This window comes from Vipera ursinii, assembly GCF_947247035.1.
Source record: "Vipera ursinii genome assembly, chromosome: 2".
NCBI lineage: Eukaryota > Metazoa > Chordata > Lepidosauria > Squamata > Viperidae > Vipera > Vipera ursinii.
This window is the reverse complement of record NC_139513.1, coordinates 12,696,799-12,721,904: the sequence shown is the minus strand read 5'-3', so window position 1 is coordinate 12,721,904 and position 25,106 is coordinate 12,696,799. Positions and strand designations below refer to the sequence as shown.

Below are 25,106 nucleotides of genomic sequence, written 5' to 3'. Positions count from 1 at the left end.
GCAGGTCGGAGCCCCGCCCAGCCGCCCTCTAGAGGGACCCGGAAGCATCCCGCATGCGCGCGGCTCTTCTTGGAAAGTCTACGCCGCTGCGGGGCGCGTCTTTTCAGCAGTGCCGTGAGGTCACCGCCCACCCGCCCCTCTATTTCCGCTTCCGGTTGCCTTGCCCCGGGTGCTGACAACCCACGCTACGCCACTGTAAATTAGTCACCTGATTAAGTGAAACTGGCTTCCCCATGGGCTTTGCTTCTCAGAAAGTGGAAAAAGGGGATCAGATGGCCCCGGGATACTGCAACTGCCATAAGTACATGCCAGTTGCCAAGCATCTGAATTTTGATCACGTCACCATAGGGATGCTCGTGCAAAGTATTGAATATGATTGTGTCATTATTTTCAGTGCCGTTGTAACTTCGAATGTTTGCTTATCGAATGGTTGTAAGTTTGAGGATTACCTGTGTCAAGGTAATAATTTAAATCTAACCAGATGATGTAATGTAAGATGTATGATGTAATGTTGGGAATGACTCAGCAGGGTCTGTGTCTCTTTAAGAGCCTTTGTATAAAAGAGAAGGCTCTGTTACTGTGTTCTCTCTCTCTCTTCTGTTTCCCTGCTGTAACTGCTGTATTAACACATGTATGTATATTGTTCCTGGTGTATGATATTGTAGATAAGTGTAATATAAACCACCATGTAATATAGGCCACTGTTTACTGTGTTTACTCCTGGGTTATCTCAGTGCAATAAGATGGTGCATGCTCTTACAACCTGTACCACCCCTAACCAGGCTCTTTCACTTTCAAATGCTTTCCCTGTCTTATTTTCTTCTGCTCTTCCACAAAGATTTTTTCTCATGGCCGGGAGACAAATGCAATAGACCAGGGAAAGAAATGGGCTCATCAAGCGTTGGCCCCCAAATACATCTCTCCATTCTGGGGTTCACCCTTTGTCCAGGGAAGTTCATGTCCCTTTAGCTCACTCCTATCCCCTCCAGGTAAAAGCCAACTCAGGTGGTGTAGCATCCGATCGCCCAATTGTTGCCACAAAGAATAGTGGGTCAACATATTTTCCAAAGCAGCAGAACGCAAGACGAGAAACAATGGATGGAAACTAACCAAAGAGAGAAGCAACCTGGAATTAAGGAGAAACTTCCTGACAGTGAGGACAATTAACCAGTGGAACAGCTTGCCACCAGACGTTATAGGTCAGTGATGGTGAACCTTTTAGAGACCGAGTGCCCTAACTGCAACCCAAACCCCACTTATGTATCATCGGGTGCCGGGTGGCCGTGGCCCATTGGGTGGGCGTGGCTGTGGTGATAACGGCAGACTGGGTGGGACTAAAAAGTTCAATCAAGCAATTCCAACTTTGCGAGATCTTTTTTTTTTCCCTGAGAAGTTGAAATTGATTGATTGATTGAATCTTTTTTTTTTTTGGCACACGGCGGTGGAGGCCTAAAGTGAAAAGGTTTTATAAAACCCAGCTGAAGGCCTAGGACTGGGGCGACAGCGCACGTGCCCACAGAGAAGGCTCTGCGGCGTGCCACAGATTTGCCACTACGGTTATACGTGCTTCATCAATGGGTTTTTTAAAGAAGAGACTGGACAGCCACTTGTCTGGAATATAACAGAAGAATAGAACATAACAGAATAGAATTAGAATTAGAATAGAATAGAATCTGGAAAGGACCTTGGAGGTCTTCTAGTCCAGCCCCCCCCACCTCCCACCCCCACTCAAGCAGGAGAACCTATACCAGGGGTAGGCAACCTCGGCTCTTTTATGACTCATGGACTTCAACTCCCAGAATTACTGAGTCAGCATAGCTATGCTGACTCAGGAATTCTGGGAGTTGAAGTCTAGGAGTCACAAAAGAGCCAAGGTGGCCTACCCCTGGCCTAGGCCGCTTTATGATTCGTGGACTTCAACTCCCAGAATTCCTCAGCCAGTCACGCTGAGCGGAAAGGGAGGTTTCCAAGCTGAGCCATGCTGACTCAGGAATTCTGGGAGTTGAAGTCCATGAGTCATAAAAGAGCCGAGGTTGCCTACCCCTGACCTATACCATATCAGACAAGTGACAGCCTCTTCTTTAAAACCTCCAGTGATGGAGCGCCTAAAATTTCTGAAGGCAAACCTTTCCACTGGTTAATCGTCCTCACTGTCAGGAAGCTTCTCCTTAATTCCAGGTTGCTTCTCTCTTTGATCAGTTTCCAGCCATTGTTTCTTGTCCCGCCCTCTTGTGCGTTGCAGAACAGTTTTGACACTCTCTTCTTTGTGGCAGGCCCTCAAATCCTGGAACACTGCTATCATGTCTCCCCCGTTTCTTCTTTTCTTTAGACTAGCTAGCCCAGGGGTAGGCAACCTGGGCTCTCTTATGACTCGCGGACTTCAACTCCCAGAATTCCCCCGTTTCTTCTTTTCTTTAGACTAGCTAGCCCAGGGGTAGGCAACCTGGGCTCTCTTATGACTCGCGGACTTCAACTCCCAGAATTCCCCCGTTTCTTCTTTTCTTTAGACTAGCTAGCCCAGGGGTAGGCAACCTGGGCTCTCTTATGACTCGCGGACTTCAACTCCCAGAAGTCCACGAGTCATAAAAGTGCCCAGGTTGCCTACCCCTGAGCTAGCCAAACCCAAACCAAACCCATCTTTGACTATAGGAGGAGAGATGTTACCTCCCGTTGATAGAGCATGCAATCTGGGCGTCCTCCTAGATTCACGACTCAGTTTTGAAGATCATATTGGAGTCGTGGCTAGGGGGGCATTTGCCCAGATTCGCCTAATATACCAATTGCGCCCCTTTCTGGACCGAGATGCCCTACGTACAGTCACCCACACACTCATTACCTCCCGTATAGACTACTGTAATGCTCTCTACATGGGGCTGCCCTTGAAGACCACCCGGAGGCTTCAGCTGGTGCAGAGTGTGGCTGCACGGGTAGTGAGGGGAGCACCCTGATACTCCCATATTACACCCCTCCTGCGTGAGCTGCATTGGCTACCGGTTGCCCTCTGGGTGAGATTTAAGGTGCTGGTACTTACCTTTAAAGCCCTACATGGCTTAGGACCGGGATACTTGCAGGACCATCTGCTGCCGGGAACGAATTCCCATCGCCCAGTACGCTCACATAGAGAAGGCCTCCTCAGGGTACCGTCAGCTAGGCAATGTCGGCTGGCGACTCCCAGGGGGAGGGCCTTCTCTGTGGGAGCGCCAGTCCTATGGAATCAGCTCCCCCCTGAGCTTCGGATGGCCCAAAATCTCCAGTCCTTTCGCCGCGGCCTCAAAACACTCCTTTTCCACCTGGCTGACCTGGACTGACAGGCATTTTAATTATATTTACAATTTTTAATTTTATTTTTAATTTTAATTTATTGCACAGATGATTTTAATTTTATTTTTTATCTTAATTTCTGTACTTATTATATGTTTTGTTGTTAGCCGCCCTGAGTCCTTCGGGAGATAGGGCGGGATATAAATCCAATAAATAAATAAATAAATAAATAAATAAATAAATAAATAAATAAATAAGTCCTGTATGTTTTAGTCTCCAGCCCTTGGATCACCATAGCTGCTCTTCTCTGAACTTTTTCCAAAGTCTCCGCCTCTTTCTTTCTTTTTTTTTTTTTTTTTGGTAGTACGCTGACCAAAACTGCTTGCAGCATTCCCGCTTGGGCCGGCGGTCAGACTAGAAGACCTCCAAGGTCCCTTCCGGCTCTCTCTTTCGCTCTGTTTATTCTTTTAACCACGCAACCTCCCAGAAGTCACCCAGTCCGGGAGGGGGCGCCTGCGGGCCCTCTTCCGCCCGGTCAGCGGCGGAGCGCAGAGACAAGGGAGGACGGGGAATGGCGTAGCGGGGGGGGGCGGGGGGGGGAAAGCAAAGCGGCTGCCTGGACCGGGTGCAGGGGGCGTCCCGGTGGGGGTGTGTGTGTGTGTCTCTCTTCCGTCCGACGGAGGCGGCAGGAAGGCGGTCGTCTTTGCGGTACGGGCTCCTCTAATCTCTCTCTGCTTTTGCTGCTGCTGCTGCTGCTGCTGCTGGAGGATCGCCTCCGTCTTGCAATGTAGCCGCGGGCGCAGCGTTGCACGGGGGAGGCCTCCGCCCTCCGTTTTGGGGAGCCCCCCCCCTTGTCTCCTTCCTGCAGCCCCGGTTGGCTCCGTCTCGCCCAAGCCAAGAGGGGGTGCTGGGCTAGGTGCATTGCATTATGTGCGTTGCGTTGCGTTTTCACTGCGTTGCATTGCAAGAGGGGGGGGTCTCGGCGGGTCGCGGGGGAGGATGGGGAGACCGCCACCCTCCTCGCTGTCCCGGGCTGGCCCCCAAAAGGTACGGAGCTCTTGCGGGAGAAGGCGGCAGCAAGCGCGGGGACACCCCTTCAACCCCCACACCCCACACCCACCCGCACCCCCGGGGCTGGAAGCAAAGCCCCTCCTCGCCTTTTTGACTTTTCAGGGAGACAAAAGGCATCGGATTGGTTTTGGGGTACCCTTCCCGGAGTGGGGCATAAAAGGGAAGAAGTGAAGCGTGACCAATGATTCTCTAGAGTTAGGGGTCTTCAAACTTGGCCCTTTGATGACTTGTGGACTTCAACTCCCAGAATTCCTCAGCTAGCATGCCTGGCTGAGGAATTCTGGGAGTTGAAGTCCACAAGTCATCAAAGGGCCAAGTTTGAAGACTCCTGCTTGAAGGCTTGTGGAGTTCAACTCCCAGAATTCCCCAGCCAGCATAGTTTAAGCCTTGAGAACTTCAGCTCCCAGAATTCCCTAGCCAGCATACTTTAAGACTTGTGGACTTCAACTCCCAGAATTCCTCAGCCAGCATGCCTGGCTGAGGAATTCTGGGAGTTGAAGTCCACAAGTCATAAAAGGGCCAAGTTTGAAGACCCCTGCAGAGGTTTCTGTCGTGGAGTGGGGGGATGATAATAAACCCTAAAAGTGTCGAGGGATTTTTTTTTTTTTTTGCCCTTTAAAGTTGCGGGATGTTAAAAGTGCTTTTTATCCAGAGGGGGCTACGCGAGGAATAAATAACAACAACAACAACAACAACAACAGCAATAATAATAATAATAATAATAATAATAATAATAATAATAATAATAATAAATAATTAATAATAATACAAAATACTTATTTAAATTATTATTATTAATAATTATTTTAAATAATTATTAAATTATTATTATTATTATTATTATTATTATTATTATTATTATTATTATTATTTTATTTGTATACCGCCCTTCTCCCGAAGGACTCAGGGCGGTGAACAGGGCAATACATGTTAAAAGACAAGAATACAAAAATTAAAAGAGATTAAACAAGATGCCCAAAGAACTATAACAATCAGTTAAAATACATAAAAAGCAATAAAAACCCAAACCCATCGCCCATCAGGCCAGGAAGCCTTGAAAAGCTGCATCTATTCCTGTGGAGGGGGAGATTCCAATTTATTGGATTTAAATTGGATTCCCCTGACTTAGCTAGGTCCTTACTGTAGTTTTAGCAGTTTGGGATTGTTTTATGTGTATGCATAAAATCTCCCAATTATGGGTTGGAGTAATTGGCTGCTGCTCGGGATCATTTGCGGGGGGTGGGGGGGGGCAGCCTGCAAACCCAGATTGATTTAAATTTATTAGCTGCCCATCTTGGCTGGATTTTGGCAGGGTACAAAACTGGAGAAAACCTAAAAGCAGCTTAAAAAATATTAAACCGAACAGCCCTGACTAATCTAACAGCAAAATCAACAAAATAAAACAGGGCATATTAAACAAATAATAAACATTTAACTCCCCCGGGCTTGGGAACAAAACTTGGTTTTTAAAGAGATGAAGCTGTTACAGAGAATGAATAAAATTCAGAAGTGAATGAAACGGGTAAATAGAAGCCAGAAAATCATTTCTGATTGAACGTACATCTTACAGTATTTTTTATCCCCTTTCTTCTCCAAGATTTTTTTAGATTATTTCAGGAGATATTCCCTCCGCAGCTGATTTACAGAGGTGATGATAGCTTCTTGCTGAAATCTGGTTTGATATGTTTTAATCAAGGGGAACTGAAAGCATTGCTTTCCTTTGAGGTGGAAAGAGGGCTTTGTAGGCCTTGACTTATGACTGTAATGGAATCTGCTCATCACGGTCCTGAGTCGTGGCAGTCATAAGATGGGTCGGTCACATGACCAGCCTGATTTCACGATCTTTTTTGCAGTGGTCATTAAGCGAGCCTGGCAGTTGTAAAGTGACCATCAAGGTCGTTAAGCAAACGGTTGTCAAGTGACTCAGTGGTAGGCTAATAGGTGCAGTTTTCAACAAAACTGTCGTAAGACAGAGTCACATGACCTCAGGACCCTGCAAGTATCCATTAAGTGCAGTTTGTTCATGTGAATGCCGAGGTAACTTTGAATCCTGGTCATAAGTAGCCCCAAGCTAGATCTGTCGTAAGTTTGAACGGTCACTAAGCGACCGGTCATCAGTCGAGGACTACCTGGGCAGGAAATCAAACCCGCTTTTTTAAAATACTTTTTTCCTAAGATTTAGTGGGGTCTCTAAAACGTGGCTTGGGGTTAAAAGGATAACCAAACGATCCACTTTGAACATGCTCTGCCTCTAGATTTCGGAGGGCTGACGGCAGATAACTTGGCAATGGAGAAAACAGCCTTACATCCAGAGAAAGGGCCGGAGGCCACTGGAAAACCCCCTTCTGCCATTCAGCCTCGGTTTATGTCTGAACAAGCAGGACGGGGCGCCTTTGAGACCAGCGAGAGGGCCTTCTTCGCGGGGATGGAGGAGCGCTGGGAGACGCAGTGGCAACAGTTCCTCAAGACGTTGCAACCGGTTCACCCAGGAGACGGCAAGTCCCGGTTATCGGAGGCCTCTCCCTGGGAAGACCCCAAGGTCTTCCTGGCCTCCTTCGAGCAAGTGGCCCAAGCCTGCCGGTGGCCCAGAGAGCATTGGGTGGCCTGCCTCCTGCCGGCCCTGAGCGGTGAAGCCGAAGCGGCCTTTCAGAAGCTGGAAATCGGAGAGCGGGACAACTATGGGAAGGTGAAGGCCGCCATCTTGAAAGGGGAAGCCGTGAGAATGGAGGCCCAGCGTCAGCGCTTCAGGCAGTTCTGCTGCCAGGAGGTGGAAGACCCACGAAGGGTGCAAAGCCAACTTCAGGAGCTTTGCTGCCAGTGGCTGAAGCCGCAGAGACGCTCCAAAGAGCAGATTTTGGAGCTCTTGATCTTGGAGCAATTCCTGGCTAGCTTGCCTCCAAAGCTCCGGAGTTGGGTTCAAGTTAGAAGACCTGAGACGTGTTCCCAGGTGGTGGCCCTGGTGGAGGACTTCCTGGGGAACCAACAAGAGGCCGAATCAGGGTCACATCAGGTATGTTTGACAACATACAGGTAGTCCTCGACCCTTATTGGAGCCCAAAATTTCTGTTGCTAAGTGAGACGGTTGCTAACTGAGTTTTGCCCCGTTTTACAGCCTTTCCGGCTACAGTCGTTAAGTGAATCACTCCAGGGGTTGGTAACATGGTTGTTAAGTGAATCTGACTTCCCCCATTGACTGTGCTTGTCAGAAAGTCGCAAAAGCTGATCGTATGACCCAAGGGCACTGCAACCAGTTGCCAAGCATCCAAACTGTGGGAACTCTGCGATGGTCGTGTAAATATATAAATTTAATAAATAATAATAATAAATAATAATAATAAATTCACTTTTTTCAGTGACACAACTTGGTTGACTAAATAACTTGGTTCAGGGCTTCCTATATCATATCATTGACTGGGGTAGAGGAACAATTTGTAATTCTTTGTCATTTTTTTTTAATGGAGTTAATATTCAAGTGCATAAAATGGACTAATTGGGTGAAACATTTTACAAACCACTGGGATGGAGGGACACGAAGAATACAGGTAACCATTCATTTAGTGGCAGTTCAAACTTACAGTGGCACAGCAAACAGTGACCTATGACCATGTTTCGCAGTTATGACATTGCAGCATCCCCATAGCCCAGGGGTAGGCCACCTTGGCTCTTTTATGACTCGTGGACTTCAGTTCCCAGAATTCCTGAGCCAGCATGGCTCAGCTTGGAAACCTCTCCCTTTCCCCTCAGCATGGCTGGCTCAGGAATTCTGGGAGTTGAAGTCCACGAGTCATAAAAGCCAAGGTTGCCTACCCCTGCCATAGCTACACAATCAAAATTTTGGACGCTTGGCAACTGACATGTATTTATGACAATAGCATTGTCCTGGGGTCATGTGATCGCCCTCTGTCACCTTCCCAGCTGGCTTCCGACAAGTCAATGGAGGAAGCTAGATTCGCTTAGTGACAAAATGACTCCCTTAATTGCAGTAATTCGCTTCACATCAGTGGCGAGGAAGTTCATAAAATGGAGCAAGACTCACTTAACAACTGTCTTGCTTAGCAACAGAAATTTGGGGCACAACTGTGGTCGTAAGTCGAGGACCACTTGTCCTAATCCAAAACTTTTAAGGACCAGGTTAATATTGTGGCTTGATTCACCTTCAACAAGCCTCGTAGGCGTTGGGAGGGGGGACCACTGAGAGATTTTTTTGGGGGGGTAAGCAAAGGAGTCCCTTTGTTGTGAGAAGGAGTGTGTTACTCTTTCAGGGCTCAATGAATGAAGAACATGTCGATTTCTTATATTCAGAGAAAGAGACCTTGGAGGCCGTGAAGAGAGAAAATGAAGAAGTGGAAATCAGCGTGTCAGGTAAGAAGACTCTGGAGGGAGAAAATGCAGCTTTTTATATTTGGGATGCTGAGGCCAGGGAGCCAAAATCTGTGGCTAAGTGTTGTTCCCTTGATTGGTTTTCTGGAGGCCTTTTAATGTATTTCTATTGTAGATTCTAGTGAGATTTTTAAAAAGCAAATATTAAAGGCCCCGACAAGTGCAATAAAAATTTATAAACAAGAGTGCTAAATAAATACAGTAAAAGCTTCCACTAAAATACACTAAACGTTTAACAAAGAGAAGAGTCTTATAGCATTAGCATAACATTCACACTAATTCTGTTCTTTAAGATCCAGGCAGTCTTTGCTTCAGCAACCGTTCACAGTTAACGACATGCTAAAAAAAAGATTTTTTATGGCCAGCGCTCGAACTTGCAGTTGTTGAAGTATCCCCTGGGGCAGGGGTAGGCAACCTTGGCTCTTTTATGACTCATGGACTTCAACTCCCCGAATTCCTGAGCCAGCATGGCTCAGCTTGGAAACCTCTCCCTTTCCCCTCAGCAAGGCTGGCTCAGGAGTTCTGGGAGTTGAAGTCCACAAGTCATACAAGAGCCAAGGTTGCCTAACCCCTGCCCTCATATTTTTTTACTCTAGGGTAGGATTAAATTGTTGGTTTCTTCATATCCTGCATCGCCTAAAGATCAAGCTCTGATTTTCTAGAGTAAATTTTGGTAAATGCAGTTCAGCTACCTAAAGTGTCATTGGATTATTGCCATTTTTGCACAATGTCCTCCTGACTTGAATAATATTCTCTCTAAGATTATTAGAATAATGTTGGTGACAGCTGCTCTATCACAGTCGGCCTCTGTCGAACCTCACAGCTTTTCCATAAATGTACAAGACTTCCGTATTCAGATTCGTGAATTTGAATGAACAGAAAATGAAAGGAAAAAAAACCACCTTTGTGAGGGCCAGAATTCTAAAGCAGTTTTTCCTACTGTATGTACCTTTTGACAGCTCTCAAATATCTGGACTTCCAACTTTCAGAATGTTTATGAGTGATTGGGTGGACTGAGGAATTCTGGGATTTGAAGTCCAGGAGTCATACATCTGGGAAGTTCCCTAGAGTAGAAACTGTGATCTGAGAAAGTAGGCATCAAAAATGTCAAAGTTGTGATACACACACAGATTTCAAAATTAGGGGTTTTTTCCCACTGCTGTAAAAATTATTCTGCAAGAATTCTGTCTTACTCAGTCCTTTAAAAATGACACATCTTTTATGCTGTTGCATTTCTAACCACCAAGAGAAAAGGGGTAAACATGTTCTTATTGTAATGCCTTGATTCTCACCCGCAGGACATGAAGTCAAATCCTCGAATCACTCCATCCAATTATTTCCTTCTGAACGATTTGGGATGGTCCAATCCGCACCGAGAGAGGTGTGTATGTCAACCATGTGAAACAGTTTGCTTGGTACCAGATTTGGGAGAAGGCTGCATCAAGATAAAGAGCTGTTCTTGGCTGCTTGCACTGCTCCCTTTAGATCCGTGATTCTCAACCCGGGCAATATTTAACTTGTGTGGACTTCAACTCCCAGAATTCCCAGGATGCTTGATGGAGAATTCTGAGAGTTGAAGTCCGCACATCTTAAAAATTGCCCAGGTTGGAAAATACCGTTTCGGATTAAACAATAATTGGTTGGCATTGTTTTTAACTAGAATGCCAGCTATTTATTTGTGGATAGTTGAGGACAGACAGACTTGCAACAGTGACGTCAGCCTTGTGAGGTAGTCCAGACAAAAAGCAGACCCAGAAGTACTAGCTCTAACTATTAACAAAATCTGGCAAGTGTGAAAGTAAATCTCTCTCCCCCTCTTACATTTACAATCCAAAAAACTAGGGGGTGTCCTTTTTAGAAGACATGGTTGGGAAACATGGTGGCGCAGTGTTAGAATGCAGTACAGCAGGTTGACTCTGCTCACTGCCAAGAGTTCGATCCCGACCAACTCAAAGTTGGCTCAGCCTTCCATCCTTCCGAGGTTGGTAAAATGAGGACCCAGATGGTTGGGGGCAAATATGCTGACTCTGTAAAACCGCTTAGAGAGGGCTGCGAAGCACCGTGACGCGGCGTATAAGTCTACGTGCTATTGCTATTTTACCCATCCCATTCCTGCTGTAGACTTAGCTTCTGCTTCTCTGTTTCCTTGTCTAGTCTGTGGCTCTTCCTACCGTCTCTCACAGTCACAGTGCTAGGCCGCATCAACAGAGGGGTAGAATCAAGATCACCTGAAGTGTTGCTAGCACTTTACAAGGCCTTGGTAAGGCCACACTTGGAATATTGCGTCCAGTTTTGGTCACCACCATGTAAAAAAGACATTGAGATTCTAGAAAGAGTGCAGAGGAGCAACAAAGATGATCAGGGGACTGGAGGTTAAAACATATAAGGAACGGTTGCTGGAATTGTGTATGTCTAGTTTAATGAAAAGAAGGACTAGGGATGACATGATAGCAGAGTTCCAGTATCTCAGGGGCTACCACAAAGAAGAGGGAGTCAAGCTATTTTCCAAAGCACCTGAAGGCAGGATAAGAAGCAACGGATGGAAACTCACCAAGGAGAGAAGCAACCTAGAACTCAGGAGAAATTTCCTGACAGAACAATTAACCAGTGGAACAACCTGCCTCCAGAAGTTGTGAATGCTCCAACATTGGAATTTTTTTTTATTGAAAAGTTTTACAATACATTTTTAAATACAACCCCCCCTCCCCCTCCCCTCTCCCCAACCCCCCCAACCCTCCCCTCTCCTCCCCCCTCCCCGACTTCCCAGAGCAAAATACAGGGTATAAAAATACAAACAAACATAATATAAAATATGCAAACAACTATAAAATATTAAGTTCTATCGCACTTTAACTCTTAATAAAATGACTACAAGCTAGTTATACATTATATCCGCTACTTATTCAAATGCTAAATGAAACTTTTTAGTCCCATATTTATTCTGGATATAATCAATCCATCGTCTCCACTCCACAATGTATCTCTGTTGCGATTGGTCTTTCAAATACGCTGAGATCTTTGCCATTTCCGCCAAGTTGGAAACTTTTAAAGTCCATTCTTCTATAGTCGGCAGTTCTTCCTTCTTCCAATATTGCGCTACTAAAAGTCTCGCTGCCGTAATTAAATTCAACATCAACTTAGTGTCCACAACGGTAGTATCTGTGATAATACCCAATAAAAACAGTTGCGGACAAAACTTTATCCTTTTCTTGAATATTTTTTGCATATTCCACCAAATTTTAATCCAAAAAGCTTTAACCATTTTACAAGTCCACCATATATGAAAATATGTTGCATCCTCACAGCCACACCTCCAACATTTGGGCTGGCAATTCGGATACATGCTAATTTTTTAGGATCTAAGTGCCACCTATAAAACATTTTGTAAAAGTTCTCTCTTAAATTTTGGGCCTGTGTAAATTTTACATTTCTCACCCAGATCTTTTCCCAAGTATCCATTGTAATAACTTCTTGAAAATTCTGAGCCCACTTTATCATACAATCTTTAACAAGTTCTGTCTCTGAATCAATTTCTATCAATGCAAGATATATTCTTTTTATATGTGCTTGACCTTGATCAACATTGGAAGTTTTTAAGAACAGATTGGACAGCCATTTGTCCGAAATGGTATAGGGTTTCCTGCCTGAGCAGGGGGTTGGACTAGAAGACCTCCAAGGTCCCTTCCAATTCTATTCTATTCTATTCTATTCTATTCTATTCTATTCTATTCTATTCTATTCTATTCTATTCTATTCTATTCTATTCTATTCCCTCATACTATCATTTCCTCATACTATTAATCTAGATTGCTAGATTTTTCCATTGCTAAGCAGTTGTCAAGTGAGGTTTGCCCCATTTTTACGACATTTCTTGCCACAGTTCTTAAGTGAATGACTACCATTGTTAAGTTAGTAACACGATTGTTAAGTGAATGTGTCTTCCCCATTGATTTTGCTTGTCAGAAAGCCGCAAAAGTTGGTCACATGACCCTGGGACACTGCAATGGTCATAAATACATGCCAGTTGCTAATCATGTGACCACAGCAATGGCTGCAACGGTCACAAGTGGGGGAAATGATCATAAGTAAAATTTCTTCCGTGCCGTTGTATGTTCAATACAGTCGCTAAACAAATGGGTGTAAATTGAGGGCCGTTCTGGACACGGAACTTCAGCCAACTTAACTCGGGAAAAATAAATTTGGGTCACGTGCTAAAATATGGGTTGCTGTTTACCCCACCCACCCACCCACCCCAAATATTAATAGGAGAGGAGATCTCTGTTGCTCCCGAAACTATAAACCGTGGTCAGTGGTCTTGATTTTTTGTAATGTGAATTGTTCCAGATTTTGTAGCGAATGCGAAGCTTTACCTTCATCCTGTTTTTCTGCAGCAGAATCTCTGATGGGAAGGCCTTGGCTGCCTCTTATTCTTTGTAGGAATTCATGGGTCGCAAGGAGTCAGAGGCGGGTTTGCAGGCAACCAAGTGGAAGGTGACACAGCCAGTTCAACAGCCGGTCACTTGGCAAGTCCTACAGGAGGAACACGACAACGTAGGTGGTTTAGGTAAGGAGAACAATGCATTAACCCAGCTATCCTAGCAAAGGATCCAGTTTTCCTTCTGGGAGCTGAATAGCACCCTGCGAACGTTCCCTAAGCTTCTTCTCAAACGCGAAGGCAGGAGTTAAAAAGGTCCTTAGGTAGGCTGAGTAATTTCACATGGACGTGTTAGGAAGGCAGCTGGAAAAAGTAACCACGCAAAGAATTTTCACAAGGTTTTTTTAAATTTTTTTATATATATACAAGTTTTATTGATTTTTTAATATTTACATGTAAATGTATTTGTGAAACAATATGGTGGTTGGGTAGTTAAAATAAAAAATAACCAGTTACAAATAGTTCAGGTTACATCAACAGAGATGCCCTCTCCAGTTCCCTTAGTAATTACATACTCAAAATAAACAAGTTAGTATATTTCTAGTTATAGGCCAGTCAGTCAATAAAATTCAAAATATATTTTCACTAATATATATCAATATCCTGTTTTAAAATTTTATCTAATGGCAATAGGATATTCTAGAATAGCCTGTAGTATATAGAAAAAAGGGACGCGGTGGCTCAGTGGGTTAGGACGCTGAGCTTGTCGATCAGAAGGTCGGCAGTTTGGCGGGTTGAATCCCGAGTGCCGCGTAACAGAGTGAGCGCCTGTTACTCGTCCCAGCTTCTGCCAACCTAGCAGTTCGAAAGCACGTAAAAATGCAAGTAGAAAAATAGGGACCACTACGGTGGGAAGGTAACAGCGTTCCGTGCACCTTTGGTGTCTAGTCATGCCGGCCACATGACCTCAGAGACGTCCTCAGACAAACGCTGGCTTTGAAACGGAGATGAGCACCGGCCCCTAGAGTCGGAAACGACTAGCACACACGTGCGGGGGGAACCTTTACCTTATATAGAAAAAAGCTTAATTTTGGGTGTTTTAAAATATTTTTAATCCTTATTAGCCATTTAACATAGCTATCAGCAAAATAAATTACCTCACGCTGCACACCTCTAGATCAGGGGTCTGGCTGGGGAATTCTGGGAGTGGCAATCCGCAAGTCTTAAAGTTGCCAACTTTGGAGACTCCCTGCTCTAGATCGGAGTTCCCCAACTTTTCTGGCTTTGCGGACTGGCGGGGAAGGGAAGCGGATCGTTGGGGCCAGCTGCTGGCAAGCAAACACACACACAGCGCTCCATTCACGCCTGCCGCTCACGCAAATGGAACATGTGTCAGGTTTCCGACGTATGAGCTTTTCAAGTGACTCTGAGGCATTCTTTACCTTAAAAGTCCTTTATTTAGCCTAATACAACAGCAAAAACTTGCTCGAAGGAAGCTTGAATCTGAAATCTCCGCCCCCTTGCAGAGCATTCTCCACCTTTATAATTTTGTCATTAATCATATTCTCCAATTAATATAAAGAATCAGTTTCCCTTCCACTAGACAACCGGCCAAGTTCTTATCTTCTTTAATTTCAGATGGCCTTGAGGTACAATCTTCCTCCTCCCAGCCTTAACCCTATCTCTTAAAAACAATACACAAGCTTAACATATGAAATATTTATTTATTTATTTGATTTGTATACCGCCCTTCTCCCTAAGGACTCAGGGCGGTGAACAGTGACATAAATAATAGAATGTACAAATACAGATATTGAAAACAAATTAAACCCTAATTTAGCCCAAATGTAGAAGATAGTTACCTTAAAATAATAATTACAACAGAACCCATCAGACCAGACCGGATTGCTTAAATAGATGTGTTTTTAGGTTGCGTCGGAAGGACCGAAGGTCGGGAGCCATCCGGAGCTCAACCGGTAAACGGTTCCATAGGTCAGGCGTGCCCACAGAGAACGCCCTCCCCCTGGGAGCCACCAGACAGCATTCTCTGAACGGCGGCACCCTGAAGAGGCCTTCTCTGTGGGAGCGCACTGGACGGAGGGACGTTGACGCTGGCAGCAGGGGATTCCTAAGGTACTCCGGACCCATGCCATTTAGGGCTTTGAAAACCATTACCAGCACCTTGAATCTTACCCGGAGGACAACTGGGAGCCAATGCAGCTCACGGAGTAGAGGTGTAACATGGGAGTATCGGGAGACTCCCAACACAACTCTCGCGGCTGCATTCTGTACCAGTTGGAGCCTCCGAGTGGTCTTCAAGGGCAGCCCCATGTAAAGAGCATTGCAGTAGTCCAAACGAGAGGTCACGAATGCATGGGTGACCGTACGTAGGGCATCTCGGTCTAGATAGGGCCGTAATTGGCGCACCAGGCGAACCTGGGCAAAGGTTCCCCTAGTCACAGATGTTATGTGGTCTTCCAAGGAAAGCTGTGAATCTAGGAGGACTCCCAAGTTGCGAGCCTTATCTGTGGGGGGTAATAACTCACCCCCTATAGAAAGAGATGGAATGTTCTGAGTATCCCGAGATGCAGGTACGTACAGCCACTCAGTCTTGTCAGGGTTGAGTTGAAGCCTGTTCTTCCCCATCCAGACCCGAACTGCTTCCAGGCAACGGGACATCACATCCAGGGCATCACTGAGGTGGTTTGGGGTCGAAATAAAAAGCTGGGTATCATCAGCATACTGGTGATACCCGACTCCAAAACCACGAATGATCTCACCTAGCGGTTTCATGTAGATGTTGAATAGGAGAGGCGAGAGGACCGATCCTTGAGGGACTCCACAAGTGAGAGGCCTCGAACTCGATCTCTGCGCTCCTGTTAATACCGACTGCAAACGTCCCATGAGATAGGAGGAGAACCACTGGAGAACCGTGCCTCCCACTCACAATCCCCTGAGACGCTGCAGCAAGATACCATGGTCGATGGTATCAAAAGCCGCTGAGAGGTCTAGAAGAACTAGGACAGAGGAACAGCCTCTGTCCCGAGCTCTCCAGAGATCATTTATTAGTGTGACCAATGCCATTTCTGTGCTGTGTCCGGGCCTGAAACCCGATTGGTAGGGGTCTAGATAGTCAGTTTCCTCCAGAACCGAAGGGAGCTGATGTGCCACCACACTCTCAACAACCTTAGCAAGAAAGCGAAGGTTGGAGACCGGACGAAAGTTGTTTAATATAGTTGGGTCCAAGGTAGGTTTCTTGAGGAGGGGTCTCACCACCGCTTCTTTCAAGACGGAGGGGAAACAACCCTCACTCAGGGAGGCAGATATCACTGCCTGGAGCCAGGTTCGTGTTTCCTCTCGAGCTGAATAAACCAGCCAAGAAGGGCACGGATCTAATAAACAAGTGGTGGAGCTCAGCTTCTTCATAATTCTGTCCACTTCCTTTGGGGTCACAGGGTCGAACTCGTCCCATATAACATTGACAAGATCACCCATGTTCTGATCGTTAGACTCTGCCCACACAGAGCTGCTTCTTCATCTCTTGTCAAGCAAGAACATTCAATGTTAGCAGCGTTGACAACATGCATGCACAAGCTCGCTCGCTGCTGACACACGTAAGGATGCGCGCATGTACCGGCTGTTTCCACGGCCCAGTTACAAACTCCTCACAGCCCACTAGTGGGCCATGGTCCTCAGGTTGGGGACCCCTACTCTAGACAAAAGCAGGAGTTGGTGTGATCCTTTAGGAGAGAGAAAGAAGGAGACACTGCATAGTGAAGGAAAATCCAGAATACACATGTTTATGCAAAGGGCTTATCGTGCCCTCAGAAGACACCCCCCAGAGTTTCTAACCTTCTTAGCGAGTAACGTTTCATTGGGTGATGTATCTACAGCAGGGGTGTTAAACTCTCAACCTTATGTGACGTGTCGCAACGTATCTCAACTTTTTTCCCATTGCCGGCAACGGGGTGGGGGCGGTTTCGCCCTGACACATCCGGCCCATGGGCTGGCAGTTTGACACCCCTGATCTACAGCATGGCCTTAGAGGTAGGCAACCTCTACTCTTTTATGACTCATGGACTTCAACTCCCAGAATTCCTGAGTCAGCAGGATCTGGATTCAAAGTTCCTCTCTCCTGCAGTCACATGATCACTTTTTGAGTGCCCACATTTCTGGCCATCTGCAGCAACCGGCGGTCACACGAACATGATTTACAATTATTTTTGCTAGAAACCAATGTTTGCTTTGGTTTCCGGCAAAAAGTACCCGTTGTGGACAATGGATTGGCTTAATGACCACAGCAGTTGCTTAACGACCGCCTCAAAAAAAAAAAAAGAAAATTTATAAAATCGGGCACGGTCTTGTTTAACAACTGGCCCAACTTAACAATCAGGCTCAGTTATGGGTTGCAAGTCGAAGACTGTAATGTAAAAATCCACATTTCTGGTGGAGAACTTCAATATGATCAGTGTTTCTCAACCTTGGCAACTTTAAGCTGTGTGGACTTCAACTCCCAGAATTCCCCAGCCTGGCTGGGGAATTCTGGGAGTTGAAGTCCACACAGCTTTAAAGTTGCCAAGGATGAGAAACACTGATTTAAATCAATAAAACAGGATTGCGGTATTCCTTCGGGTCTGTTACCTTAACCGGGTCTGACTCAAAAGGCTGAGATGTGATTACTAGTAAGGAGGGATTTTAATATAATCATTGAGTCAGAAAGACAGGCATAGGAAGGAAAAACCATTCCGAAGAAGATTAGAAACATCTTGGAGGCAAGTAATGTGTTCTGTTCCAGCCTACGACCAGCCTTGTTTGTGTGTCAGGGACAACCCCTTCTTCCTTTAAACAATCAATAGGCTGGAAAAACCCAACCCAAGTTTATTTATAGTTCAAACAAAAAGGCAACAGAATATTTCCTTCAAAAATGATTCAAAACATCAAACAAGAGTTAACAAACAAAGAGTCAAACAGATTAGCAAGAACAGACCAGGATTCTCTTTGAGTGTCTTCAAACGGTTGCCTTCAGCAACCAGCCCCACCCACACCTTCCCCTTTTATTATCAGTCCCAAGGCGTGGCTTCTCACTTCCTTCTCCTCTTTTCACTGAGTTGCCTCACTGATTTTCTCTGCTCTGTTCTGCTGGATTGCCTTCTGCTTCTAGCGTCTCTGAACAGATTCAGCTGTGACTCCTCTGAGTCCGACACCTCCTCCTCACACAGCTGAGCCTCATGAGGAACATGACTGGAGGCGCCAGGCTGAGAGTCCTGCAATGCATCAGAGCCTCCCTCCAACACCAAAGGCTCTCCAACCCCCCCCTCCTCCTCCTCCTCAGATTCATTGGACTCAGCTGCTGGGAGCACAGGCTGACACTGAATCACAACATAATCTCACTTTTAACATTTCTTTCTCTTCCTCTGTAGAGAACCGACTAGGAACAGAGATAAAAATGGAGAATTCTGAGAATCGAGAGGAACCGGAGTCAGCATGCAAAAGAGATCCACAGTTTAATTCTGGGAATCTCCCAATAAGAATAGAAATGGAAGAAAAAGGTTACAAGTCAAGAGAGCAGCAGCAGCAAAAGCCTGCCCTGGGGTGTGAGAACCAACGTACTTCACTACAACAGGAATTTACTACTGCTATTACTGAAAAGGCCACTATTTCCAAGGAGAATAACATGCCCTTGTTTTCCCAGTATGAGAGAGGATACCTCTACCACATGGAGCTGAATCCAGTGCCTTCTATGGAGAAATTGGAGCAACATCCTCAGAGGTTTGAGGACAGCTACCAGCATACAAGCACAAATAAAAAAAACATGGTAATTGAGAAAAGGTTTGAAATCACTGGGAATGCAGCGGTTAATAACGCGAATACACCTCCGAGTAACCATCTTGGAGAAACACATAACTCTCCTGAACATGCCAAAACCAACAGCAGGGTGAACTCGCTGAGCAAAACCCTTGCTTGCAAAACCGAAGAAGGCTGGTACGAGTGTTCTCAGTGTGGCAAATGCTTCAATAAAGCAAAATACTGGAAGCAGCACCAGAAAATTCACACGGGGGAGAAGCCGTACAAATGTTCCCACTGCGGGAAATGCTTCAATCAGTCGGGAAATCTGAAGACCCACCAAAGGATTCACACTGGCGAGAGACCCTACAAATGCTCCCAGTGTGAGAAATGCTTCAGTCACACCAACTGTTTGAAGATACACGAGAGAATTCACACCGGGGAGACCTACAAATGCTCTCAGTGTGGGAAATGCTTCAGAGAGACGGGAATTTTGAAGAGGCATCTCAGAATCCACACCGGGGAGACCCCGTACAAGTGTTCGCAGTGTGGGAAAGGCTTCAATCTGATGGGAACGTTGAGGAAGCACCAGCGAATTCACACCGGAGAGAAGCCATACAAGTGTTCCCATTGCGACAAATGCTTCCGGGAAACGGGGATTCTGAAGAGACATCAACGAACTCATACCGGAGAGAGACCGTACAAATGTTCTCAGTGTGGGAAATGCTTTACTCATACTAATGTTTTGAAGATACACCAGAGAATTCATACTGGGGAGACGCCATATAAATGTACCCAGTGTGGGAAAAGCTTCAGTCAGATGGGAAACTTAAAAACTCACCAGAGAATTCATGCTAGAGACAGCCTTAATACGGTACCAGATGTCATATTGTTGAAGGGCCATACAGACGTTCCCAGTGTGGGGAAGATGCCTGGGAAGCAAGAATTGTGAGGAGAGGTCAGACGTGAGGTACACTGCTAGTCCTCAACTGACCACAATTGAGTCCAAAGTTTCTGTTGCTGAGTGAGACTTTTGTTAAGTGAACTTTGCCCCATTTAACGAATATTCTTGCCCCAGTTGTTACGTGAATCCCTGCAGTCGTTAAACTAGTAACACAGTTGTTCAGTGAACTTGGCTTTCTCATCGACTTTGCTTTTTCGGAAGCTCACAAAAGAGGATCACGTGATCCTGGGGACATTGCCACTGTCAAAATGTAAATCAGTTGTCAAATCGTCTGAAATTTGATCATATGGCCACCTAGTGGCCGTAAGTGGAAAAACGGTTGTAAGTCACTTTTTTTCGGTGCCGTAACTGAATGGTCACTGAAGTCGAGGACTACCTGTGCTTACTTCATTAATCCCATCAAGGAGCTGACTTCAAGAAGTTTGGGAAATAGTTCCAGGGTTTCATTCAGAAAGATGCAGCGATGGGCATTGAAATATGTCTCAGTGAAGATGTGAAAGGATGTTCCCCTCAAAAGTCAACCTTCATGCTGACAGGAAAAATGGCGCTGCTGGGCCTGGAGTTATATAAAAGGCCTTTAAAGGCAGCCCGTTCCCAAATGGGTTCTCTGTCTGTCTGTACCATCGTACTTAATAAAGTCACTGCTTCAACGCTCGTTTAGAGGCAGTCCTTGACTTACGACCACGGTTAAGTCCAAAATTTACCTTTTTTAAGTAAGGCAGTTGTGAAGTGAGTTTTGCCCCATTTTACGACCTTTCTTACCAAAGTTGTTAAGCAAATCAATCAGAATAGAGCTGCAAGAGACCTTGGAGGTCATCTAGTCCAGCCCCCTGCTCAAGCAGGAGGCCCTATACCGTTCCAGACAAGTGACCGTCCCGTCTCTTCCTAAAAGCCTCCAGTAATGAAGCACCCACAACTTCTGAAGGCAAAGCGGTTCCACTGGTTGATCGTCCTCACTGTTAAGAGGTTTCTCCTTAAAGTCCAGGTTGCTTCTCTCCTTGATTAGTTTCCATCTGTTGTTTCTTGCCCTACCTACAGGTTCTTTGGTAAATAGGTTGACCCCCTCCTCTGTGGCAACTCCTCAAATACTGGAATACTGCTATCATGTCACCCCTAGTCCATCTTCTCTCTAGACTAATGGTAAAGGTAAAGGTTCCCCCGCACATGCGTGCTAGTCGTTTCCGACTCTAGGGGCCGGTGCTCATCTCCATTTCAAAGCCGAAGAGCCAGCGCTTGTCCGAGGACGTCTCCGTGGTCATGTGGCTGGCATGACTAGACGCCAAAGGCGCACGGAACGCTGTTACCTTCCCACCGTAGTGGTCCCTATTTTTCTACTTGCATTTTTATGTGCTTTCGAACTGCTAGGTTGGCAGAAGCTGGGACGAGTAACAGGCGCTCACTCTGCTACGTGGCACTCGGGATTCGACCCGCCAACTAGCCAAACCCTAATCTAATCTAACCAAGTCTAGTCTAGTCTAACCCAACGCAATCTAATCTAACCCAATCCAATCCAATCTAATCTGTAGGTGGTTATCCGAACCCGGCTTCCCCCATTGACGTTGCTTGTCAGAAACAGCTGGGAAGGTTACAGATGGTGATCACATGACAGGACAGTGCGACTGTCCTAAATACATGCCAGTTGCCAAGCGCCCACATTTTGATCATGTGACCATGGAAACACTACCAGTAGGTGTGAAAAACCAGTTATAAGTCACTTTTTTCAGTGCTGTTGTAACTTCGAACGGTTACTAAACAAATGGATGCAAGTTGAGATTTCCTGTATGTTGTTTGTATAGGGCATTATGAGAGACCAAACCAAACAAAGAGAATTAAACAATTCAGGGGTAGGCAATCTTGGCTTTTTTATGACTCGTGGACTTCAACTCCCAGAATTCCTGAGCCAGCATGGCTCAGCTTGGAAACCTCTCCCTTTCCCCTCAGCATGGCTGGCTCAGGAATTCTGGGAGTTGAGGTCCACGAGTCATAAAAGAGCCAAGGTTGCCTACCCCTCACCAAGATGGTGTTTACTTCCTTTTTCCAGCAGAAAAAAAAGCCCCATAGAGAACAAATGATTGCATAACAAATGCCACGGAAGAGATTGTAAAACTGGGTTGGGTAATCTGGTGATCTGCTTTATGACCCTTCTAACTTATAACCATACTTGCCAGGCTCAGGTATGGTTGGACCTCGAGTGCTGCCAGTAGGCCTTTCAACGGGGCCGGAGTACCTCAGGGAACATCTGCTGCCGGCATCAAGCTCCCTGCGCCCTGTGCGTTCCCACAGAGAGGGCCTCCTCAGGGTGCCACCGGTCAGAGAATGCCGACTGGTGGCCCCCAGGGGGAGATCCTTCTCTGTGGGCGCCCCGGAGCTATGGAACCAGCTACCGGTTGAGCTCCGGACAGCGCCCGATCTGCGCTCCTTTCGCCGCGATCTGAAAACATACTTGTTCGATCAAGCCAGCCTGGCCTGAGGGGGGATTGGTGGGGTTTTTATCATTTCTATTGGGGTTTTTACTATGTATCAATTGTATTTTAATCGGGCATGTATTTAATTATCTTTTAGTTTTTGTAAATTTCTGTGTTTTATTCTTGCCCTGTACACCGCCCTGAGTCCTCCGGGAGAAGGGCGGTATAGAAATATTAATAAATTAAATTAAATTAAATTAAACTCAAAAAGGGAATTTCAGACATTTTTATGACAACGACATATTTTATAAACTATTCTTATTTTCCATTTTGTCAAGGACCACTACCCCAAGTCACAAAACACATCTGTAGTAAAAGAAAAGGTATTTTGAAAAATGAAATCAGATATATCTCATTCAGTTGTGCAGGGTTTTATTTATTTAGCTAGTTTTTGAGTGGCACTAATATACAACAGGGATGCAGTGGCTCTGGGTTAGGACGCTGAGCTTGTTGATCAGAAAGTCGGCAGTTTGGTGGGTTGAATCCCGAGTGCCGCGTAACAGAGTGAGCGCCTGTTACTCGTCCCAGCTTCTGCCAACCTAGCAGTTCTAAAGCACGTAAAAATGCAAGTAGAAAAATAGGGACCACTACGGTGGGAAGGTAACAGCGTTCCGTGCGACTTTGGTGGCGTCTAGTCACGCCGGCCACATGACCACGGAGACGTCCTCGGACAAGCGCTGGCTCTTCGGCTTTGAAACGGAGATGAGCACCGGCCCCTAGAGTCGGAAACGACTATCACGCATGTGCGGGGGAACCTTTACCTTTATCTTTTTAATATACAACAGCGCACACGTCCCTCTGATTGCTTGGACCTGCATCACGCTTGGAACAAAATGCCACTTTTATGTTTCCAGATACTGTAATGTGTTTTTATTTGTAAACTGCCCAGAGATATGCAGGTGAGATGGGCAGTATAGAAATTTCATAAATAAATAAAACAATTTTTTTGTAGAATTGCCTTTTTTTTAAAAATCTTATCACCACTACTGTTCTATCATATATGCAGTACATGCGTAAGGAAGTACGTGTGTTATATCCAAGTATAATGTGTCGTGACTTTCTCCTCACTGTTCCCAAATGTCAGAATTGCTTTTCCTATCAGTTTATCCAATACCTTGTTTGTGAGGCCGTATGGGGCCACAATTGTACAAATAAGATTTGCAGTCATCACAAGAGGTTTCATTTAAAAAACAAGCTCAACTATTGCTATTCCCAACTTTAAAACAACATTTCATTTCATTTCATTTCATTTTATTAAATTTATATGCCGCCCTTCTCCCTGAGGACTCAGGGAGGCTCACAACAATAAAAATTAAAAAACAAAGAGTAAAAAATTTAAAAGAATTAAACAATAAATACAAAATTACAAAACAATTTAACCCAGTAAAAACCTAATTAAAAATCGTAGTCAGTCCAGGCCCGCTTGTTGGAAGAACCAGGTCTTCAGGTTACGGCGGAAGGACCGAAGGCAGAATTTATCTGCATTTCAAACTAAGACCGGCAACCAGGGTACATTAAACAGTCCCCAAAGTGTTTGCCATCCCTGATTTGAGCGTTAACAAATAATGAAAACAAAAGATTTAATAAAAACTCGGTGACCTGCAAAGCAGAGTTCCAACCTCTTGTTGCCTTTATTCAGGGCTTTTTTTTGTCATAGAACGCCCAGAACGGAGTTCCGGCACCTTTTTTGGATGGAACCTTGTAGGGTAGGCAAGGTGGGTTGTATGACATGTTTGTGTTCCGGCACCTTTTTCTTTTACAAAAAAAGCACTGCCTTTATTTATATGAATACTTCCATAGCCTACAATAACATTTTTAACAAATACAATATGGGTGATTAAATCTCAGTGCTTTATTTAAAAGTGATATTTTTTTTTGTCCTCCCCCCCCCACCCCGCCCATCCAAAAAAAGTTCCAAGGTTGAGAAACACTGCATTGCAATAAGACCCACGCTCTTTGGTGCCACCTAGTGGTCACCTGGTGTTTTGCAGCCCTGACTTTGAGGGGCGAGGGGATTGGCTCTCTTCCCTAGCAGCCATTTTCTCTGCCATGCAAGGAAGAAGGTTGACTCGCAACAAACTCAGCCAGCAGGGATGTCTACGGAGATTCTCATCCAGGTCATGGTTCTCCCAAAGGTGCTTTTTAAGGAATCATCCAAGAAGAAAGTCCAGCTACCTCCTGAAAAAGCACTTTTAGGACAACCGTGTCCCGGATGACTGAGAATATCCATAGATATCTAGCTATGCACATTGGGATGAGCACCCTTTGAATGGTGCAGGAGTATGAATGGATTTCCAGGAAACACCACAGGAACCATTTGCCCTTCAGTTTTGAGATGCAGACAACACAGACTTGTCCACAACTGCCTGCGCCTGTGTTGAGCAGTGAAGGGACACAGGGCACAAACCATCCTGCAGCCAAGAAGGCTCCACACACATCTGCACTACTCAAGTGACCTTGAGGACACAGGTAAACATCCAAGTGCCCTGAACGACACTCTTAAAAGAAGGCAAATGACCTTCCATTTCCCACCATCCAGTCAGAGCTGAAGAAACTTCTTGGATGAATAGAATAGAATAGAATAGAATCTGGAAGGGACCTTGGAGGTCTTCTAGTCCAGCCCCCTGATTAAGCAGGAGACCCTGTACCAGGGGTAGGCAACCTTGGCTCTTTTATGACTCGTAAACTTCAACTCCCAGAATTCCTGAGCCAGCATGGCTCAGCTTGGAAACCTCTCTCTTTCCCCTCAGCATAGCTGATTTAGGAATTCTGGGAGTTGAAGTCCACAAGTCATAAAAGAGCCAAG

General features: G+C 45.5%; 1 protein-coding gene across 1 annotated transcript; it reads left to right on the top strand.

Annotated features, from left to right (window-relative positions):
- The first annotated feature begins 3,929 nt into the window (after window positions 1-3,929).
- LOC310636482 (uncharacterized protein) lies at window positions 3,930-22,043 on the top strand. Its single transcript, XM_083356371.1, has 6 exons — window positions 3,930-3,969; window positions 6,588-7,342; window positions 8,595-8,694; window positions 10,011-10,093; window positions 13,150-13,276; window positions 18,508-22,043. Exons 2-6 carry the CDS (start codon window positions 6,620-6,622, stop codon window positions 19,821-19,823), a joined length of 2,349 nt encoding a protein of 782 aa, XP_083212497.1. The 5' UTR covers window positions 3,930-3,969; window positions 6,588-6,619; the 3' UTR covers window positions 19,824-22,043.
- The last annotated feature ends 3,063 nt before the right edge of the window (window positions 22,044-25,106 follow it).

Excerpts from the sequence above, each read along its gene's own strand:
- LOC310636482 (XM_083356371.1), top strand. The coding sequence starts at position 6,620 with ATGGAGAAAACAGCCTTACATCCAGAGAAAGGGCCGGAGGCCACTGGA. Across the intron at positions 7,343-8,594 it reads CCGAATCAGGGTCACATCAG|GGCTCAATGAATGAAGAACA; the intron begins GTATGTTTGACA and ends TTACTCTTTCAG. Across the intron at positions 13,277-18,507 it reads CGACAACGTAGGTGGTTTAG|AGAACCGACTAGGAACAGAG; the intron begins GTAAGGAGAACA and ends CTTCCTCTGTAG.